Source organism: Salmo salar, chromosome 14 (assembly GCF_965601325.2).
Source record: "Salmo salar chromosome 14, fSalSal1, whole genome shotgun sequence".
Taxonomy (NCBI): Eukaryota; Metazoa; Chordata; class Actinopteri; order Salmoniformes; family Salmonidae; genus Salmo; species Salmo salar.
This window is the reverse complement of record NC_138304.1, coordinates 14,875,780-14,892,868: the sequence shown is the minus strand read 5'-3', so window position 1 is coordinate 14,892,868 and position 17,089 is coordinate 14,875,780. Positions and strand designations below refer to the sequence as shown.

General features: G+C 41.6%; 1 protein-coding gene and 1 non-coding gene across 2 annotated transcripts in view; one reads left to right on the top strand and one right to left on the bottom strand.

The window, feature by feature from the left end:
* Nucleotides 1-17,089, bottom strand: part of LOC106568946 (ras-related protein Rab-3A) — a 31,668-nt gene that overhangs the window by 4,604 nt on the left and 9,975 nt on the right. Inside the window, exon 2 of the mRNA XM_014139812.2 lies at nucleotides 2,525-2,749. Coding sequence (XP_013995287.2) covers nucleotides 2,525-2,749 — 225 coding nt within the window. The remainder of the gene's footprint in view (nucleotides 1-2,524; nucleotides 2,750-17,089) is intronic.
* trnag-acc (transfer RNA glycine (anticodon ACC)) lies at nucleotides 10,437-10,507 on the top strand. The gene has a single exon. It is a non-coding gene; the product is annotated as a tRNA-Gly (tRNA).

Here is a 17,089-nt window from a genome sequence, read left to right as displayed (position 1 = left end):
GCACCAAATCCCAATGTACTACAGCATATAAAAGGAACGCATTAAGTTTAACCCCACATCCATGTTTAAACATTGTAGCTGCATATAACAATGTAGTTGTGGATAAAAATGACAGATACTAACTTCAGAATATTCTATGTGATGTCAGAAGTTTAGTTATAGTATCAACTTATAGCCAGCACATGTAGCAGTGCAGTATATCAGTGTAAAACACTGTTTTATACCTGCACCATGTAACTTTTGGGGCGACCCGACCACATTCACATAGAAAATGTGAGTTATAGATCTGTCACTCATTGAAAGCTTGTCTAAGAAGTGGTAGATCGGTTCTATGTGCTCTATTTCTATGCTTCCCATTCTTAATTTTAATTTGTGTCTTTTACATTTGGTTTGTACACCAGCTTCAAACAGCTAAAATACAATATTTTTGGTTTAATGAAAATATATTTCACAACGGTTTAGATGGTACAATGATTCTCTACACTATGCATTGCTTGTTTGGTCACAAACTGAAATTAGGCAAACTATTTGAATTTTACCAACCTGGAAATGGCGGAGCGATTTATGCATATTTCACATTTAAACAAGCAGAGAGATAGCAGTGCGATAGATGGGCGTCATTAGGCCATAAATTATTCTACACTTGAGACAGCAATGGCAGCCGCTTTGGCATATTAATCGAGGCGATTTAGGAAACCACACACATTTATCAGCATCTCTGTTCGTTTTCTGTCTTCAGCTATCTTATGACACAGGGATATGGTCGTGCTCACAAGATCATATGAATAGAGTAAACCCACACTGACAGCATATAATCTTGGTTTATTCCACACGTCAAGCAGCATATAAATCAAGATTATATATTGGGTGTGGATGTACTCTCCTTATTAAAGTCTTGTGATGAGAATAGCTACCACCACCTTAGATCTGAGCTGTGTGTGTGTGTGTGTGTGTGTGTGTGTGTGTGTGTGTGTGTGTGTGTGTATTGCTTATTTGAGCTGTTCTTTTTCTAAATAGGGCTATCTTCTGTATATCAACCCTACCTTGTCACAATACAACTGATTTAGTCCAAAGCATTGAGGAAAGAAATTCCACAAATTAACTTTTTAACATGGCACACCTGTTAATTGCGATGCATTCCAGGTGACTACCTAATGAAGCTGGTTGAGAGAATGCCAAGAGTGTACAAAGCTGTCATCAAGGCAAAGGGTGGCTACTTTGAAGAATCTCACAAAATATATTTAGATTTGTTTAACACTTTTTTGGTTACTACATGATTCCTTAGGTCTTCACTATTATTCTACAATGTAAAAATAAATAAAAACCCTGGAATGAGTAGGTGTCCAAACTTTTGACTGGTACTGTATGTGTTGTTCGACAGCGAGGTCTACTCTGCTGAAGGGGGTGGATGCAGACGACCCACCATGACGCACGTGGTGTCACAACCAATCTTCAGAGCTAAAACATATTCCTCACAGGAGCCACAGAGACAGAGAGAGACTGGCACTAGAGACACAAACCTTCTGCTAGTGTACCGATACTGCGGATACTGCTCCTCTCTGCCCCCTTGCCTCTCCAGGCACCGCTGTCATAGGCCTCTAATGGAGATGTGTGCATGAAAGCATAGGGGTCTGCCAAAATCCTAAACAAACTCGCCCCCTAAAAAGCCAAACTTTCGTACGGAAAAGCACCTGCTAAATGGCATATATTACTATTATAGTAGGAGTCTAGCCTGGCCAGTCCTCTTAGCCTGGTTGGCACAGCCAGAAGAGGACTGGCCACCCCTCATAGCCTGGTTTCTTCCTAGGTTCTGGCCTTTCTAGGGAGTTTTTCCTAGCCGCCGTTCTTCTACACCTGCATTGCTTGCTATTTGGAGTTTTAGGGTGGGTTTCTGTACAGCACTTTGTGACATCAGTTGATGTGAGAAGGGCTTTATAAATACATTTGATTGATTGGCTACTTTGAGGAATCTAAAATATATTTACATTTGTTAAACACTTTTTTGGTTAATACATGTGTTATTTCATAGTGTTGTTGATGTCTTTACTATTATTCTACAATGTAGAAAATAGTACAAATAAAGAAAAACCCTTGAATGAGTAGATGTGTCCAACCTTTTAGCTGGTACTAATATATATATTTCTTTTTTTTCACACTATGAATGAAGTTAGAAATAATGTGAAATTATGATACTGCCCTTTTAGTGTAAGAGTCATTTCAAAAGACTACCTGAAATTTCAGCCTGTTTTGGTGGGATGGAGTTTTGGCCTGGCTTGTGACATCATGGGTCCAAACCGCTTTCAGTTTCTCTCCTCACTCTTAGACACTTCAAGCTAAATTCTTTTTACCATTTTAATTGAAAACAATCCCGGGTAAAGTACTTAATTGTTACCCAGAAATGATTTGATATTGAGAGAAAAACAGTTGCATTGGACCTTTAAAGCCAGAACACCCCTAATAACAAACATGACCTCATTCGGGGTTAACAGAGGGATGACAGAATCAGTTAAGGTCAGTGTCTCACCCAGATCTGCAGCTTTATCCTTTTGTCGTTCCTGTAGATGGTCTTCACCTTGAAGTCGATGCCCACCGTGCTGACAAAAGCCGGCGTGAAGGAGTCGTCAGCATAGCGAAACAGGAAGGAGGTTTTACCCACACTGCTGTTGCCAATGATCAGGATCTTGAACATGTAGTCGAAGTTCTGGTCGGAGGACTCCTTCTGTCCATAGGTGGCTGTTGCTGAGGCCATCTTTGGAGGGAGAAAAGCAGAGCGCAAATCATGCCGGGACATTCGGGGTCTCCATTTTTTTCCCAGGACTTTCAGTTTGTGATTTCTTTTATTTATTTCATTTTTAAATATATATATATTTTTTTAAATGTGACTAATAGTAAAGAGATGCATTTTAATGGTAAATATGCATTACCTATTAAATGTGGCATGAACACAACCTGCCGAGAGGTTTATTGGTAACTTTTGGGATTCCTTTGTATGCATTTTGAACGAGGGAAACAGGTGGATTACTGAATCAAGTGTGCCAACTAAACTGACTTTTTTGGGATAAAAATAAGGACTTTATCAAACAAAACGACCATTTGATATGTAGCTGGGACCCTTGGGATTGCAAACAGAGGAAGATCTTCAAAAAGGTAAGGGATTTACTTTATCGCCATTTATGACACCTCTGCTTATTTGGAAAATGTTTAATGCTTTTGTACGCAGGGCGCTGTCCTCAGATAATCACATGGTATGCTTTCGCTGTAAAGCCTTTTTGAAATCTGACAACGCGGTTGGATTAACAAGAAGTTATGCTTTTAAATACAAGTGCCTTACGTCATTTTCATGAATGTTTAATATTACGATTTTTGTATTTTGAATTTCGCGCTCTGCAATTTCACCGGATGTTGTCGTAGGTGTCCCGCTAGCGGTTCATGCATCCTAAGAGGTTAATGTCATCACAAAATAATAAACCATATGGCAGGATTATTATTTAGATCCCCACGGAACAGGCTTGTTTGTTTTTTCTTCTACCCTTTTCTCCCCAATTTCGTCGTATCCAAATTGGTAGTTACAGTCTTGTCTCATCGCTGCATCTCCCGTACGGACTCGGGAGAGGCGAAGGTTGAGAGCCATGCATCCACCGAAATACAATCCAACCAAGCCACACTGCTTCTTCACACAATGCCCACTTAACCCGGAAGCCAGCCGCACCAATCTGTCCGAGAAAACACAGTACACCTGGTGACTGTGTCAACGTGCACTGCGCCTGGCCCGCCACAGGAGTCGCTGGTGTGCAACGGGACAAGGACATCCCTGCCGGCCAAACCCTCCCCTAAACCGGACAACGCCGGACCAATTGTGCGCCCCCCCCCCCATGGGTCTCCCAGTCGCGGCCGGCTGCAATAGAGCCTGGACTCGAACCCAGAATCTCTAGTGGCACAGCTAGTACTGCGATGCAGTGCCTTAGACCACTGCGCCTCTCGGGAGGCCCACCATTCTTAACATTCCTAGCATATGAATATTGTTCCAAAGTTCATTCTTTGGCTGCAATATTTCTTGCCCTGCAGTATTTCCCAACCAGAGAGAAAGAAAAAAAAAATTCTAGATCACCTGTACTCCACAGACAGAGACGCGTACAAAGCTCTCCCTCGCCCCCCATTTGGTAAATCCAACCACAATTCTATCCTCCTGATTCCTGCTTACAAGCACAAATTAAAGCAGGAAGCACCAGTGACTCGGTCTATAAAAAAATGGTCAGATGAAGCAGATGATAAACTACAGGACTGTTTTGCTATCACAGACTGGAACATGTTCCGCAATTCTTCAGATGGCATTGAGGAGTACACCACATCAGTCACTGGCTTTATCAATAAGTGCGTCGAGGACGTCATCCCCACAGTGACTGTACGTACATACCCCAACCAGAAGCCATGGATTACAGGCAACATTCGCACTGAGCTAAAGGGTAGAGCTGCCGCTTTCAAGGTGCGGGACTAACCCGGAAGCTTACAAGAAATCCCGCTATGCCCTGCGACGAACCATCAAACAGGCAAAGCGTCAATACAGGGCTAAGATTGAATCGTACTATACCGGCTCCGACGCTCGTCTTGTGGCAGGGCTTGCAAACTATTACAAACTACAAAAGGGAAGCACAGCCGTGAGCTGCCCAGTGACACAAGCCTACCAGACGAGCTAAATCACTTCTACGCTCGCGTCGAGGAAAGCAACACTGAGGCATGCATGAGAGCATCAGCTGTTCCGAATGACTGTGTGATCACGATCTCCGTAGCCGACGTGAGTAAGACCTTTAAACAGGTCAACATTCACAAGGCTGCGGGGCCAGACGGATTACCAGGACGTGGGCTCCGGGCATGTGCTGACCAACTGGCAGGTGTCTTCACTGACATTTTCAACATGTCAATGATTGTAATACTAACATGTTTCAAGCAGACCACCATAGTCCCTGTGCCCAAAAACACAAAAGCAACCTGCCTAAATGAGTACAGAGCCATAGCACTCACGTCCGTAGCCATGAAGTGTTTTGAAAGGCTGGTAAGGGCTCACAACACCATTATCCCAGAAACCCTAGACCCACTCCAATTTGCATACCACCCAAACAGATCCACAGATGATGCAATCTCTATTGCACTCCACACTGCCCTTTCCCACCTGGACAAAAAGGAACACCTATGTGAGAATACTATTCATTGACTACAGCTCAGCATTCAACACCATAGTACCCTCAAAGCTCATCACTAAGCTAAGGATCCTGGGACTAAACACCTCCCCCTGCAACTGGATCCTGGACTTCCTGACGGGCCACCCCCAGGTGGTGAGGGTAAGTAGCAACACATCTGCCACGCTGATCCTCAAAACTGGAGCCCCCCCATGGGTGCGTGCTCAGTCCCCTCCTGTATTCCCTGTTCACCCACGACTGCATTGCCAGGCACAACTCCAACACCATCATTAAGTTTGCAGACGACACGACAGTGGTAGGCCTGATCACCGACGAGACAGCCTACAGGGAGGTGGTCAGAGACCTGGCCCGGGTGGGGCCATAATAACAACCTATCCCTCAACATAACCAAGACTAAGGAGATGATTGTGGACCACAGGAAAAGGAGCACCGAGCACACCCCGGCGGGGCTGTAGTGGAACAGGTTGAGAGCTTCACGTTCCTTGGTGTCCACATCACCAACAAACTAGAATGGTCCAAACACACCAAGACAGTCGTGAAGAGGGCATGACAAAGCCTATTCCCCCTCAGGAAACTAAAAAGATCTGGCATGGGTCCTCAGATTCTCAAAAGGTTCTACAGCTGCAACATCAAGAGCATCCTGACTGGTTGCATCACTGTCTGGTATGGCAATTGCTCTGCCTCCGACCGCAAGGCACTACAGAGGGTAGTGTGTACGGCCCAGTACATCACTGGGGCTAAGCTGCCTGCCATCCATGACCTCTACACCAGGCGGTGTCAGAAGAAGGCCCTAAAAATTGTCAAAGACCCCAGCCACCCCAGGCATAGACTGTTCTCTCTACTACCGCACGGCAAGCGGTACTGGAGTACCAAGTCTAGGACAAAAAGGCTTCAACAGTTTTTACCCCAAGCCATAAGATTCCTGAACAGGTAATCAAATGGCTACCCAGACTATGTGCAGTGTGTGCCCCCCCCCCCCCTCTCTTTTACGCTGCTGCTACTCTCTGTTTATCATATATGCATAGTCACTTTAACTATACATTCATGTACATACTACCTCAATCAGCCCGACTAACCGGTGCCTGTATGTAGCTCACTACTTTTATAGCCTCGCTCACTGTCTTTTTATTTACTTACCTATTGTTCACCGAATACCTTTTTTGCACTGTTGGTTAGAGCCTGTGAGTAAGCATTTCACAGTAAGGTCTACAGCTGTTGTATTCGGTGCACGTGACAAAAACTTGATTTGATGAGTTCCTGCCAAGTCAAGCACTGGATGCTATGTTACAATATCTTGAATCAAACCAAAATTTATTTGGAAATATACGTGTGCTTATTACAGTATAATGACCAATGTGATTTTGATGGCTTGAATGTCATTGCATATTCTTGCCTTTCAAAAAAGCAACTAGATTATGGCATTATTAATGGTACCAAACAGTGCACAAAACATTAGGAACACGTGCTCTTTCCATGACAGACTGACCAGGTGAATCCAAAGCTATGATCCCTTATTGATGTCACCTGTTAAATCCACTTAAAAATCAGTGTAGATAAAGGGGAGACAGGTTAAAGAAGGAGTTTTAAGCTTTGAGACAATTGAGACATGGATTATGTATGTGTTCCATTCAGAGGGTGAATGGCCAAGACTAAAGTGCCTTTGAATGGGGTATGGTAGTAGGTGAGAACTGCAACGCTGCTGGGTTTTTCCAAGCTCAACAGTTTCACGTGTGTATAAAGAATGGTCCACCACCCCAAGGACATCCAGCCAACTTTACACAACTGTGGGAAGTATTGGAGTCAACATGGGCCTGCATCCCTGTGGAACGCTTTCGACACCTATGCTGATGAATTGAAGCTGTTCTGAGGGAAAAAAAGGGGGGGGCAACTCAATATTAGGAAAGTGTTCTTAAGGTGTTGTACACTCAGTGTATAGTGCTTTTGACACTGAAAAGATCTCTACAGTAGGGCTGGCACAATTACTGTATAACCGATAATTATGGATGAGGAGTGTCATGAATAAAAAAATATAAGTATTCAGACCCTTTACTCAGTACTTTGTTGAAGCACCTTTGGCAGCGATTACAGACCCAAGTCTTCTTGGGTATGACGCTTCAAGCATGGCATACCTGTATTTGGGGAGTTTCTCCCAATCTTCTTTGCATCTAAATCCTCTCAAGCTGTCAGGTTGGATGGGGAGTGTCACTGCACAGCTATTTTCAGGTCTCTCCAGAGATGTCCAATCGGGTTCAAGTCCGGGCTCTGGCTGGGCCACTCAAGGACTTTCAGAGACTTGTCCCAAAGTCACTCCTGCATTGTCTTGGCTGTGTGCTTAGGGTCGTTGTCCTGTTGGAAGGTGAACCTTCACCCCAGTCTGAGGTCCTGAGTGCTCTGGAGCAGGTTTTCATCAAGGATCTCTCAGTACTTTGCTTCATTCATCTTTCCCTTGATCCTGACAAGTCTGCCAGTCTCTGCCGCTGAAAAACATCCCCACTACATGATGCTGCCACCAACATGCTTCACCGTAGGGATGGTGCCAGGTTTCCACAAGATGTGATGCTTGGCATTCAGGCCAAATAGTTCAGTCTTGGTTTCATCAGACCAGATAATCTTTTTTCTCATGGTCTGAGAGTCTTTAGGTGACGTTTGGCAAAATTCAAGCAGGCTGTCATGTGCCTTTTACTGAGGAGTGGCTTCTGTCTGGCCACTCTACCTGAAATGCCTGATTGGTGGAGTGCTGCAGAGATGGTTATCCTTCTGGAAGGTTTTTCCATCTCCACAGAGGAACTCTGTCAGAGTGACCATCGGATTCTTGGTCACCTCCCCGACCAAGGCCCTTCTCCCGAGGTTGCTCGGTTTGGCCGGGTCACCAGCTCTAGGAGGAATCTTGGTGGTTCCAAACTTCTTCCATTTAAAAATGATGGAGGCCACTGTGTTCTTGGGGATGCTGCAGACATGTTTTGTTATTGATAAGTGAATTATCTAATAAAGGTAAATGAATCAATAATCCATTATTAATTAGTAGTTATGTAGCATGGATAATGAATAATTAATGTACTGAACGTTAGTCCCATAAAGTCTAGTAGAGGCTGGAAAGGGAGAGAAATGTGTGTGCGTATGGACCTAAGAGGACTGTAGACATTTGTTCTACCTGACCTAGCAACTTTGAGAGGCTTTGGAGGCAAATATGGGAGTAACTCTCAAGGTCTCAGTAATCTTGGGGGAAGGCACAGACAGTGCTGGATAGTGATTAACAGTGGTGGGAAGTCAAGGGAGAGATACTGTTCACCTACTGTTTGTGTGTATGTGTGTGCGTAGGAAATCTACTGTTGGTGTGGAGGTGTGTGCGTAAGCGGAGAGAGAGGATAAAATGAACATCTTTGTTAATGTTGGGCAGAACGTTCTCTGAATAAACCGCACGAACCTTCTGCAGAAAGCTGAGTCCTTGCCTAATTATTAACCCATTGTCTTACAAACCTTGGGAATTAGTCAAGGCTTATTGATTGTTAATTATTATCATGGGGATAAAATAATTCCCTTCACAGCTTGGTCCTTCGAGCCGGATCTCAATACCCGCTCCTGTCATTCCATGGAGACACTGAAACCGTGCACGGGCGGATGAAATATCCATAGATTAAAGACCTGGCCCCTTGCTGAGGGTTCTTTACAGGCCTGTGGCGAATTGGTATACGACAGAAGCGGTGACAAAATCCTACCAACATTGAAACCTCAGCTGCAAAACAATAAGGTCAGTGCTCTTTATTCACAGATTTGGGGGATAGCACCTGTATGATTGCATTAAATGTTGAATTGACTGATGTGAGAGTGAAAGGTGGGAGTGTTAATAAAGGATTTTAATGTACTCTGGGTGTTAGACGCTGGTATATCCGAGGGGGTTTATATCTGGTGACCTGTCTTTATAATTTTGTGTAGAGAAAAATGTTTTGAAGGCAACCAAGTATTCTGTGCAAATGGAAGCTAGGAATCGGGTATAAATCCAAACAGGAGGAAATGACTCCAGGGGTCCGAAATGACTCCACGGTATCTGTGGCCACTACCAATATAAACTAGCTAAATGTTGAGACCTTAAACATAAAATTGGTTGAAAGACATTGGCACAAAACGTAAATTGGAATGGCGAAATATAGTAATATAATTATGAGGGAGGAGGTCAGAGACACGATTACATTAATATAGGTCGCCTGTCTAAATACGCCTAGGAGGGGATGGTCAGATCTTCCGGAGGCGCAAATCTAGGTCTGATTATCCATTGAAGGAGGGAAACCTAATATAGCGGAGTGAGATACGTGATATTAACGAGTCAATAATTGCAAGGAACGACAGAGAAATAGGCTGTTAACTAGGGTTTTACGACCCCTGGAAAATAGCTTATAGTCGTAGACGTATGCGACCTAATGTCCGATCAAAAGTCACCTCTATAGATAAACTTTCAAGAAAGAGAAACACATAGCAACACATAGACACAGGGAAATTTCCACAGGGGTAAGAGGATAATTGCGTGTGAGATAGATAAGAGGGTCAAAAGCCATATACATGTGAGACTTAATGGATCTATCAAAAGTCATGAAAGTAATTATTCTGGGATCCTAGAGGAAATTACCAGTAGGTAAGAGATACACATAGAATAATAAGATAATTCAGGATTCATACAAATAATTATTCTAAAATTCTAGGTTAATGATAATAGCGGTAAAAAGCACATACAGAGATTAATAGAAAGCACACACAAGTTGTGAGAAGGAGCAGAATAACTACGATAGTAATTTAACGAACATGAGTAGTAAATCCTCTCAGACGTAGAGGACTCCCAAGGCCCCCACCGAGACACAGGATTTAGTAAAGTTATTGAGAAAGTGGATAGAGGTGGAGAAATGGAGGAACTCGAGAAAAGTGGATAGAGACAGTCAAAAGAAATGGGGAGATAGATGCTTTAACTGTAACAAACCGGGTCATTTCACCAGAGATTGTGAGGCACTGTGTAAACACTGCAATAAAGTAGGTCATCATCACCGAAACTGTAAAAAGAGTGAACCTGTTGAGGTAGAGCATCTAACAGTAACTGTCGGGGTAACTGTCGGGGTAAAAAAAAATGGATAGGAATAAGGCAAATACATGTTTCAACTGTCAGAAGTCGGGGCATTATGCAAGGGATTGTAAGGCTCCCTGTAAACATTGTGACCGAGTAGGACACAACCACCGAAATTGCAGGCCTAAGCAATAGCGTTGGTGGTTCAGTGGTAGAATTCTCGCCTACCATGCGGGAGGCCCGGGTTCGTATCCCAGCCCATGCACCAGGGGACTGAATGTTAATTTAATTATTGTTATGTTTTGACTGGAACGATACGGTTGTTAGCGTTTGTTTAAGATAGAAACCGAACGTTTTGATAGCTTGTTTAGTTTAAATTGAAAGACTAATTCATTCAAACAAAATAATAGCGAGGCGAATTTGATAAAGTACGTTGTTTGTGGTCTAAATGGCCCGCTGAAAGGATATATAGAGAATGGAAGTTGTATTTGAATGACGGAATCAAGGCAGTTACCTAAATCTAATGAATTATAAGGAGCGGATAGGTAATTGAGATAAAAATAAACACCTTTCGGTGGTTACAATTCTATGCTAAAAGAGTTGAAAGAAGTATTTTATAAATTTAGCGATTTACATGGTATTTTTTAAGTCTTGGACATTTCATAAGAGTGAAGCTGAAAGAGAGGAGAAAGTTGTAACATTGGTTTTAATCTTACGATAGAGGTAAGGCAGAAAGTTGTTTGAAAAGAGGTCATATTTTTCCCTACGGGTTAAAAGAGGAGAGTTGGTTGTGAGCGCTGGACTATATGTGGCTGGAAGCGATTCTGGTCTGAATAATAGAATCGTAAATAATGGAATCGTTCTGCGATAGATTCTGGTTATTGATTCGTGGTTTGATTGTTTAGTAACACCAGTGAATTGAACAGGAAGTGAATGTAAGCTAACATTATAATCTGTTTCCATTCCATGGAACAATGTCAAGTCAGGAAAGTGAATTGTAGGTCGAGTTCATTTTATTTTTACAGGGACAATGCACATTAAACACAGTTGTGTGTATAATGGCAGGGTATTCCTAGCAAACAGAATGGGCCTGCTTGCAGACAAACTGAAGGGGTTTTAAGGTTGTAAAGCAAGCTTGGGTTCAATTAATCAAATAGTACGTTAAATAGGGGAGTTTCATAGAGTTGAAGTACAGGATTGTATCCAAGGGTAGTGTATGTTCAATTAAGTACACATAACCATCGAGGAAGTTTAAAACAAATGATTAATGATTTGAGGATGAACAGTGGAGTTATTATTAGGTTTTGTTTGTAGTCAGCGTTTGGGTTTCTGAAGCGGTGTAGTATAAGGAATGATGACCAAATGTTTGTGCTTATTTTATGGAAAAAGGAGCACTTCGTTGTCTCTCGTTGGAAAAATTCCTAGGGACAGAATATCTTAAAGGGGTATACACACATGGCATTTTGGAAGTTTTATTTTCTGAGTTTTAATTAAACACGTGAATTAATTTTATAAGGGAAGTTCCGGGAACCTGAGATACAATATGTAGATAAAGTTGGACGATTTTTCGTTAATTTGTCTAATCTAGGAAGAAACCCTTCTGTGAAGGAGTGGTATGACTTTTGACCTCTATTATGGCTCTCCTGTGGGGTCTGATCAGCTGCATAGGAGGGCCATTTGGATAATGAAGAAAAAGGGTCACTTGTGATACTAACTTTAAGGAAATTTGTAGAACTGATAATTAGGATGGAGTTTAAAGTTCTTAGACATATCTGTAATTTAAGCACATGAGATGGCAGTGCAAGATATTGAAGACAAGGCTGTGAAATTAATATAATAAGTATTATTATATTTTGTTATTGAACTAGGTTATAACATTTGCAATAATACGTTTAAAAAAATGGTAGACTTTTTTTTAAGTATTTAGGATATAATTTAAGTCTGAAGGAGCAAGAACAAATGAGGAAAAGATTTTGGTTGTTCAACTTCTGGACATCAGACAGTGGAAAGACTGTCTGCTCCATTGGTTATGAAACAGGGGATGTCAGGAGAGTAGGCATGCATTCCAATCCTGAACTCCAGGTTATGTATAGATAACCTGTTGAATGATTCTGTTGAATGTGGTTGTCACCCCCACCGAAAGCAGAGGCCATAAAAGAGATTACTCCCACCTTTGAAGACTTGGTAGAGGGGGGTGTAATTAGAGAAAGTGATGCATAGTGCAATTCTCCAAGGTTTTGGCCAAGAGAGCAGCCCCAGTTGGGAATTCTGCCATAAGAGTTATGGGAACCACTTCTGGTAAACCTATTACACATGCTCAGTTGATTTTGAACTTATTAGATGATGTACCTTTACCAGAGAAGTGTGAGGTTCCTATTAAAGAGACGGATAAAATTAGCAATAGCAACAGAAAGGCAGATGAAGAAGAGAAAAAGACAGGCTTTAAACCACAGACACCCACACAGCAATATTTGAAAGAGGAAGTTAACATTGACTATCTTTTAGTAGGGTTTTGTCTGTCTAGAGCACCAGTAAAGGAGATTTCTAAATGGGAAAAGTTAGGAGCTGTCTATACTGAGGGAATTTGGTATAAGGATAAGTTGCCCATACTACCTAAGTCATTGTTTAGATATGCAGCAATATTGATGCATGGGCAAAGCCATGTATCAACAGAGGGGATGATGGAATGAATTAGATAACATTGATGGAAAGAATTAGGTAACCTTTCGTAGCATAAGTGATAACAAATTACTTACAAAAAAATGTTTTTTGTTCACAGAACCTTTTTGTTCAAGGTGTGTTAGATGTGCATAGAATAATCATCAAGGCAGAGGAAGAGCACCACTGGGAGAATACCCTCCAGGTAGAATATCCATTCCAACAATTAGAAATGGACTTCATTGATACATGTTATAACCTATTCCGGAGTGATGGAAAGAAGGGTGTTTAGCAATAATAGATAAGAATAGAAAATGGGTAGAAGCATTCCTGACTTACTTGGTGGACATGATTATGGTAGCTAAAATATAAAGGTCTGGATAAGAGTGTCTGCTAAATGACTCAAATGTAGGTCAAGATATTATCCCTAGAGTTGGTTTACTAGGATCTCTCTCTTTAAATTATGGATGACACTTTAGCTAATCAAGTAGAACAAATAGAATGCCAGAGTTAGAGAGACCAGAACAGGTAGACATAGAAGTCAAAGATATACTAGCAGAGCACATGAGAAGACTGTTTGTTAACCAAACCCGTATGTCCAGGATTGTGTGTCCAACAGGTGAATTACAGGAGAAGGTGATTCACTCAATCCAACCAGGAGACTGGGTGTGGATCCAGTCCCTGAGGAGAAAAGACTAGAAGCATCCCCGTTGGGAAGGCCCATACCAGGTTCTGTTAAACCACTGCCTTTGCCATTAGAAAAGCTGAGAGAGTCACTTGGGCCCACGTTACCCACTGCAAGAAGGTATGTACACATATGAGCACTGCTGATCACACACACAGAGTTAGGAGAAGAACCGAGTACCAACAGGGTCCGGGGGTTACCTCCTTAACTTGTTATGGATAGGGGGCAGTATTTTCACGGCCGGATAAAAAAACGTACCCGATTTTAATCTGATTATTGCTCCTGCCCAGAAACTAGAAAATGCATATAATTATTAGCTTTGGATAGAAAACACTCCAACGTTTCTAAAACTGTTTGAATGGTGTCTGTGAGTATAACAGAACTCATTTGGCAGGCCAAAACCTGAGAAGATTCCAAACAGGAAGTGCCCTCTGACCATTTCTTGGCCTTCTACACTCTATTGAAAACTGAGGATCTCTGCTGTAACGTGACACTTCCTACGGCTCCCATAGGCTCTCAGAAGGCGGCAGAATGTTGAATGATGACTTTGCAGGCCATGGCTGAAAAACAGTAGCGCATTTGGATAGTGGTCGATCAGAGAACAATGAGACTGGGGGCGTGTGCACGAGAAGACTCCATCTTTGAATGAAAACAACGACTCCCGGTCGGAATATTATCGCTTTTTTACGAGAAAAGTCGCATAAAAATTGATTTTAAACAGCGTTTGACATGCTTCGAAGTACGGTAATGGAATATTTTGACATTTTCTGTCACGAAACGCGCGTCACCCTTCGGATAGTGTCTTGAACGCACAACAAAACGCCGCTATTTGGATATAACTATGGATTATTTGGAACCAAACCAACATTTGTTATTGAAGTAGAAGTCCTGGGAGTGCATTCTGACGAAGAACAGCAAAGGTAATCCAATTTTTCTTATAGTAAATCTGAGTTTGGTGAGGGCCAAACTTGGTGGGTGTCAAAATAGCTAGCCTGTGATGGCGAGCTATCTACTCAGAATATTGCAAAATGTGCTTTCACCGAAAAGCTATTTTAAAATCGGACATAGCGATTGCATAAAGGAGTTCTGTATCTATAATTCTTAAAATAATTGTTATGTTTTTTGTGTACGTTTATCGTGAGTAATTTAGTAAATTCACCGGAAGTTTGCAGTGGGTATGCTAGTTCTGAACGTCACATGCTAATGTAAAAAGCTGTTTTTTGATATAAATATGAACTTGATTGAACAAAACATGCATGTATTGTATAACATAATGTCCTAGGAGTGTCATCTGATGAAGATCAAAGGTTAGTGTTGCATTTAGCTGTGGTTTTGTTTTTTGTGACATTATATGCTAGCTTGAAAAATGGGTGTCTGATTATTTCTGGCTGGGTACTCTGCTGACATAATCTAATGTTTTGCTTTTGTTGTAAAGCCTTTTTGAAATCAGACAGTGTGGTTAGATAAAGGAGAGTCTTGTCTTTAAAATGGTGTAAAATAGTCATATGTTTGAAAAATGGAAGTTTTTGGATTTTCGAGGACTTTGTATTTCGCGCCACGCCCATCATTGGATATTGGAGCAGGTGTTCCGCTAGCGGAACGTCTAGATGTAAGAGTTAACGAAGATTCCCTATCCCGACCGTTCATCACTGTGTGTGCTCCTAGAGGTGTGAGTATGGGGTGGTACCTAGCAGAGCGACTAAGGGCAGGAGAGGGTTGGCGGTTTTTGGGAAGAGTAGAGACTGAGCTGCATCATAGTCTTGGTAACCTTTCTGATACATTCAGATCCACCACCTTCCGGTACTAATCAATCGACACTGTTGTCATTTATAAGAATGAAAAGATAAACTATATAATACACTGATGAGTGACGTACAGAATAAGGAGCCAAAGAAGATCAAGATGTAGAATTTAAGGTAAACATTAAATAATTCCCTAGGAAAGCAAATAACTTTACAGGGATTGGGTGGGCCAGATTGAAGTACTCCGCCAACCCACCTCGGTTCACTTAAATTCCTGATGAGTACCAGTGTTATAGATACAACAATGGCACCGAGAACTTAGATGATTTTAACCTCTATGGGCTATGTGGGACACAAGCGTCCCACCCCTGGTACACCCAATCAACATCAGGTGAAATATCAAGAGCGGCAAATTTGAAAACAATTAAATGTCATAATTCAAATTTCTCAAACATACAACTATCTTACACCCTTTGAAAGATAAACATCTCCTTAATCTAACCACGTTGTCCGATTTCAAAAAGGCTTTACGGCAAAAGCATAAAGTTAGATTATGTTAGGAGAGTACATTGACAATAGCTGTGTGTAATGTTTTGTCAATTCAAAGACAGGCGTCACCAAAAGCATTAAACCAGCTAAAATGATGCACTAACCTTTGACAATCTCCATCAGATGACACTCCTAGGACATTATGTTAGACAATGCATGCATTTTTTGTTCTATCAAGTTCATATTTATATCCAAAAACAGCGTTTTACTATGGCGTTGATGTTGAGGAAATCGTTTCCCTCCAATAACCGCCAGTCAAGCAGCACAACAAATTAAATAATTACTATTCGAAAACATTGGTAAAATATTATATTGTCATTCAAAGAATTATAGATTTACATCTCTTGAACGCAACCGGATTGCCAGATTTAAAAATAACCTTACTGGGAAATCACACTTTGCAATAATCTGAGCACTGCGCCCAGAAAAATACGCTTTGCGATACAGACTAACCGCCATGTTGGAGAGATCTAAAATCGAAAATACTATGTAAATAATCCATTACCTTTGATTCTCTTCATCAGATGTCACTTCCAGGAATCCCAGGTCCATAACAAATGTAGTTTTGTTCGAAAAAGCTCATAATTTATGTCCAAAAAGCTCTGTGTTGTTAGCACATGATCTATGCCAGCCGGACTTCTCGTCATGAACGACGGGAAAAAAAATATTTACATTCGTTCAAACATGTCAAACGTTGTATAGCATAAATCATTAGTGCCTTTTTTAACCAGAACATGAATAATATTCAAGGCGGACGTTTGCATTCTCTTTTAAAACGTTTTGCAACGAGAGTACCCAAACATGAACTCGCGCGCCAGTCTAATCGGCCACCACCGTTCCAAGGCTCTTGTTCGTTCAGTTCTCACAGTATAAGACTCAAAACACTTTCTAAAGACTGGTGACATCTAGTGGAAGCCATAGGAAGTGCTCAACAATTAATAAGCCCCTGTGTGTTTCAATGGCATAGGCTTAAAGGTAATTCAACACATCAGGTATCCACTTCCTGTCAGAATTTGTCTCAGGGTTTTGACTGCCATATGAGTTCTGTTATACTTACAGACACCATTCAAACAGTTTTAGAAAATTCGGAGTGTTTTCTATCCAAACCTGAACAGTAATATGCATATTCTAGCTTCTGAGTTGGTGTAGGAGGCAGTTAAAAATGGGCACATATTATTTTCAAAATTCTCAATACTGCCCCCTAGCCCCAAGA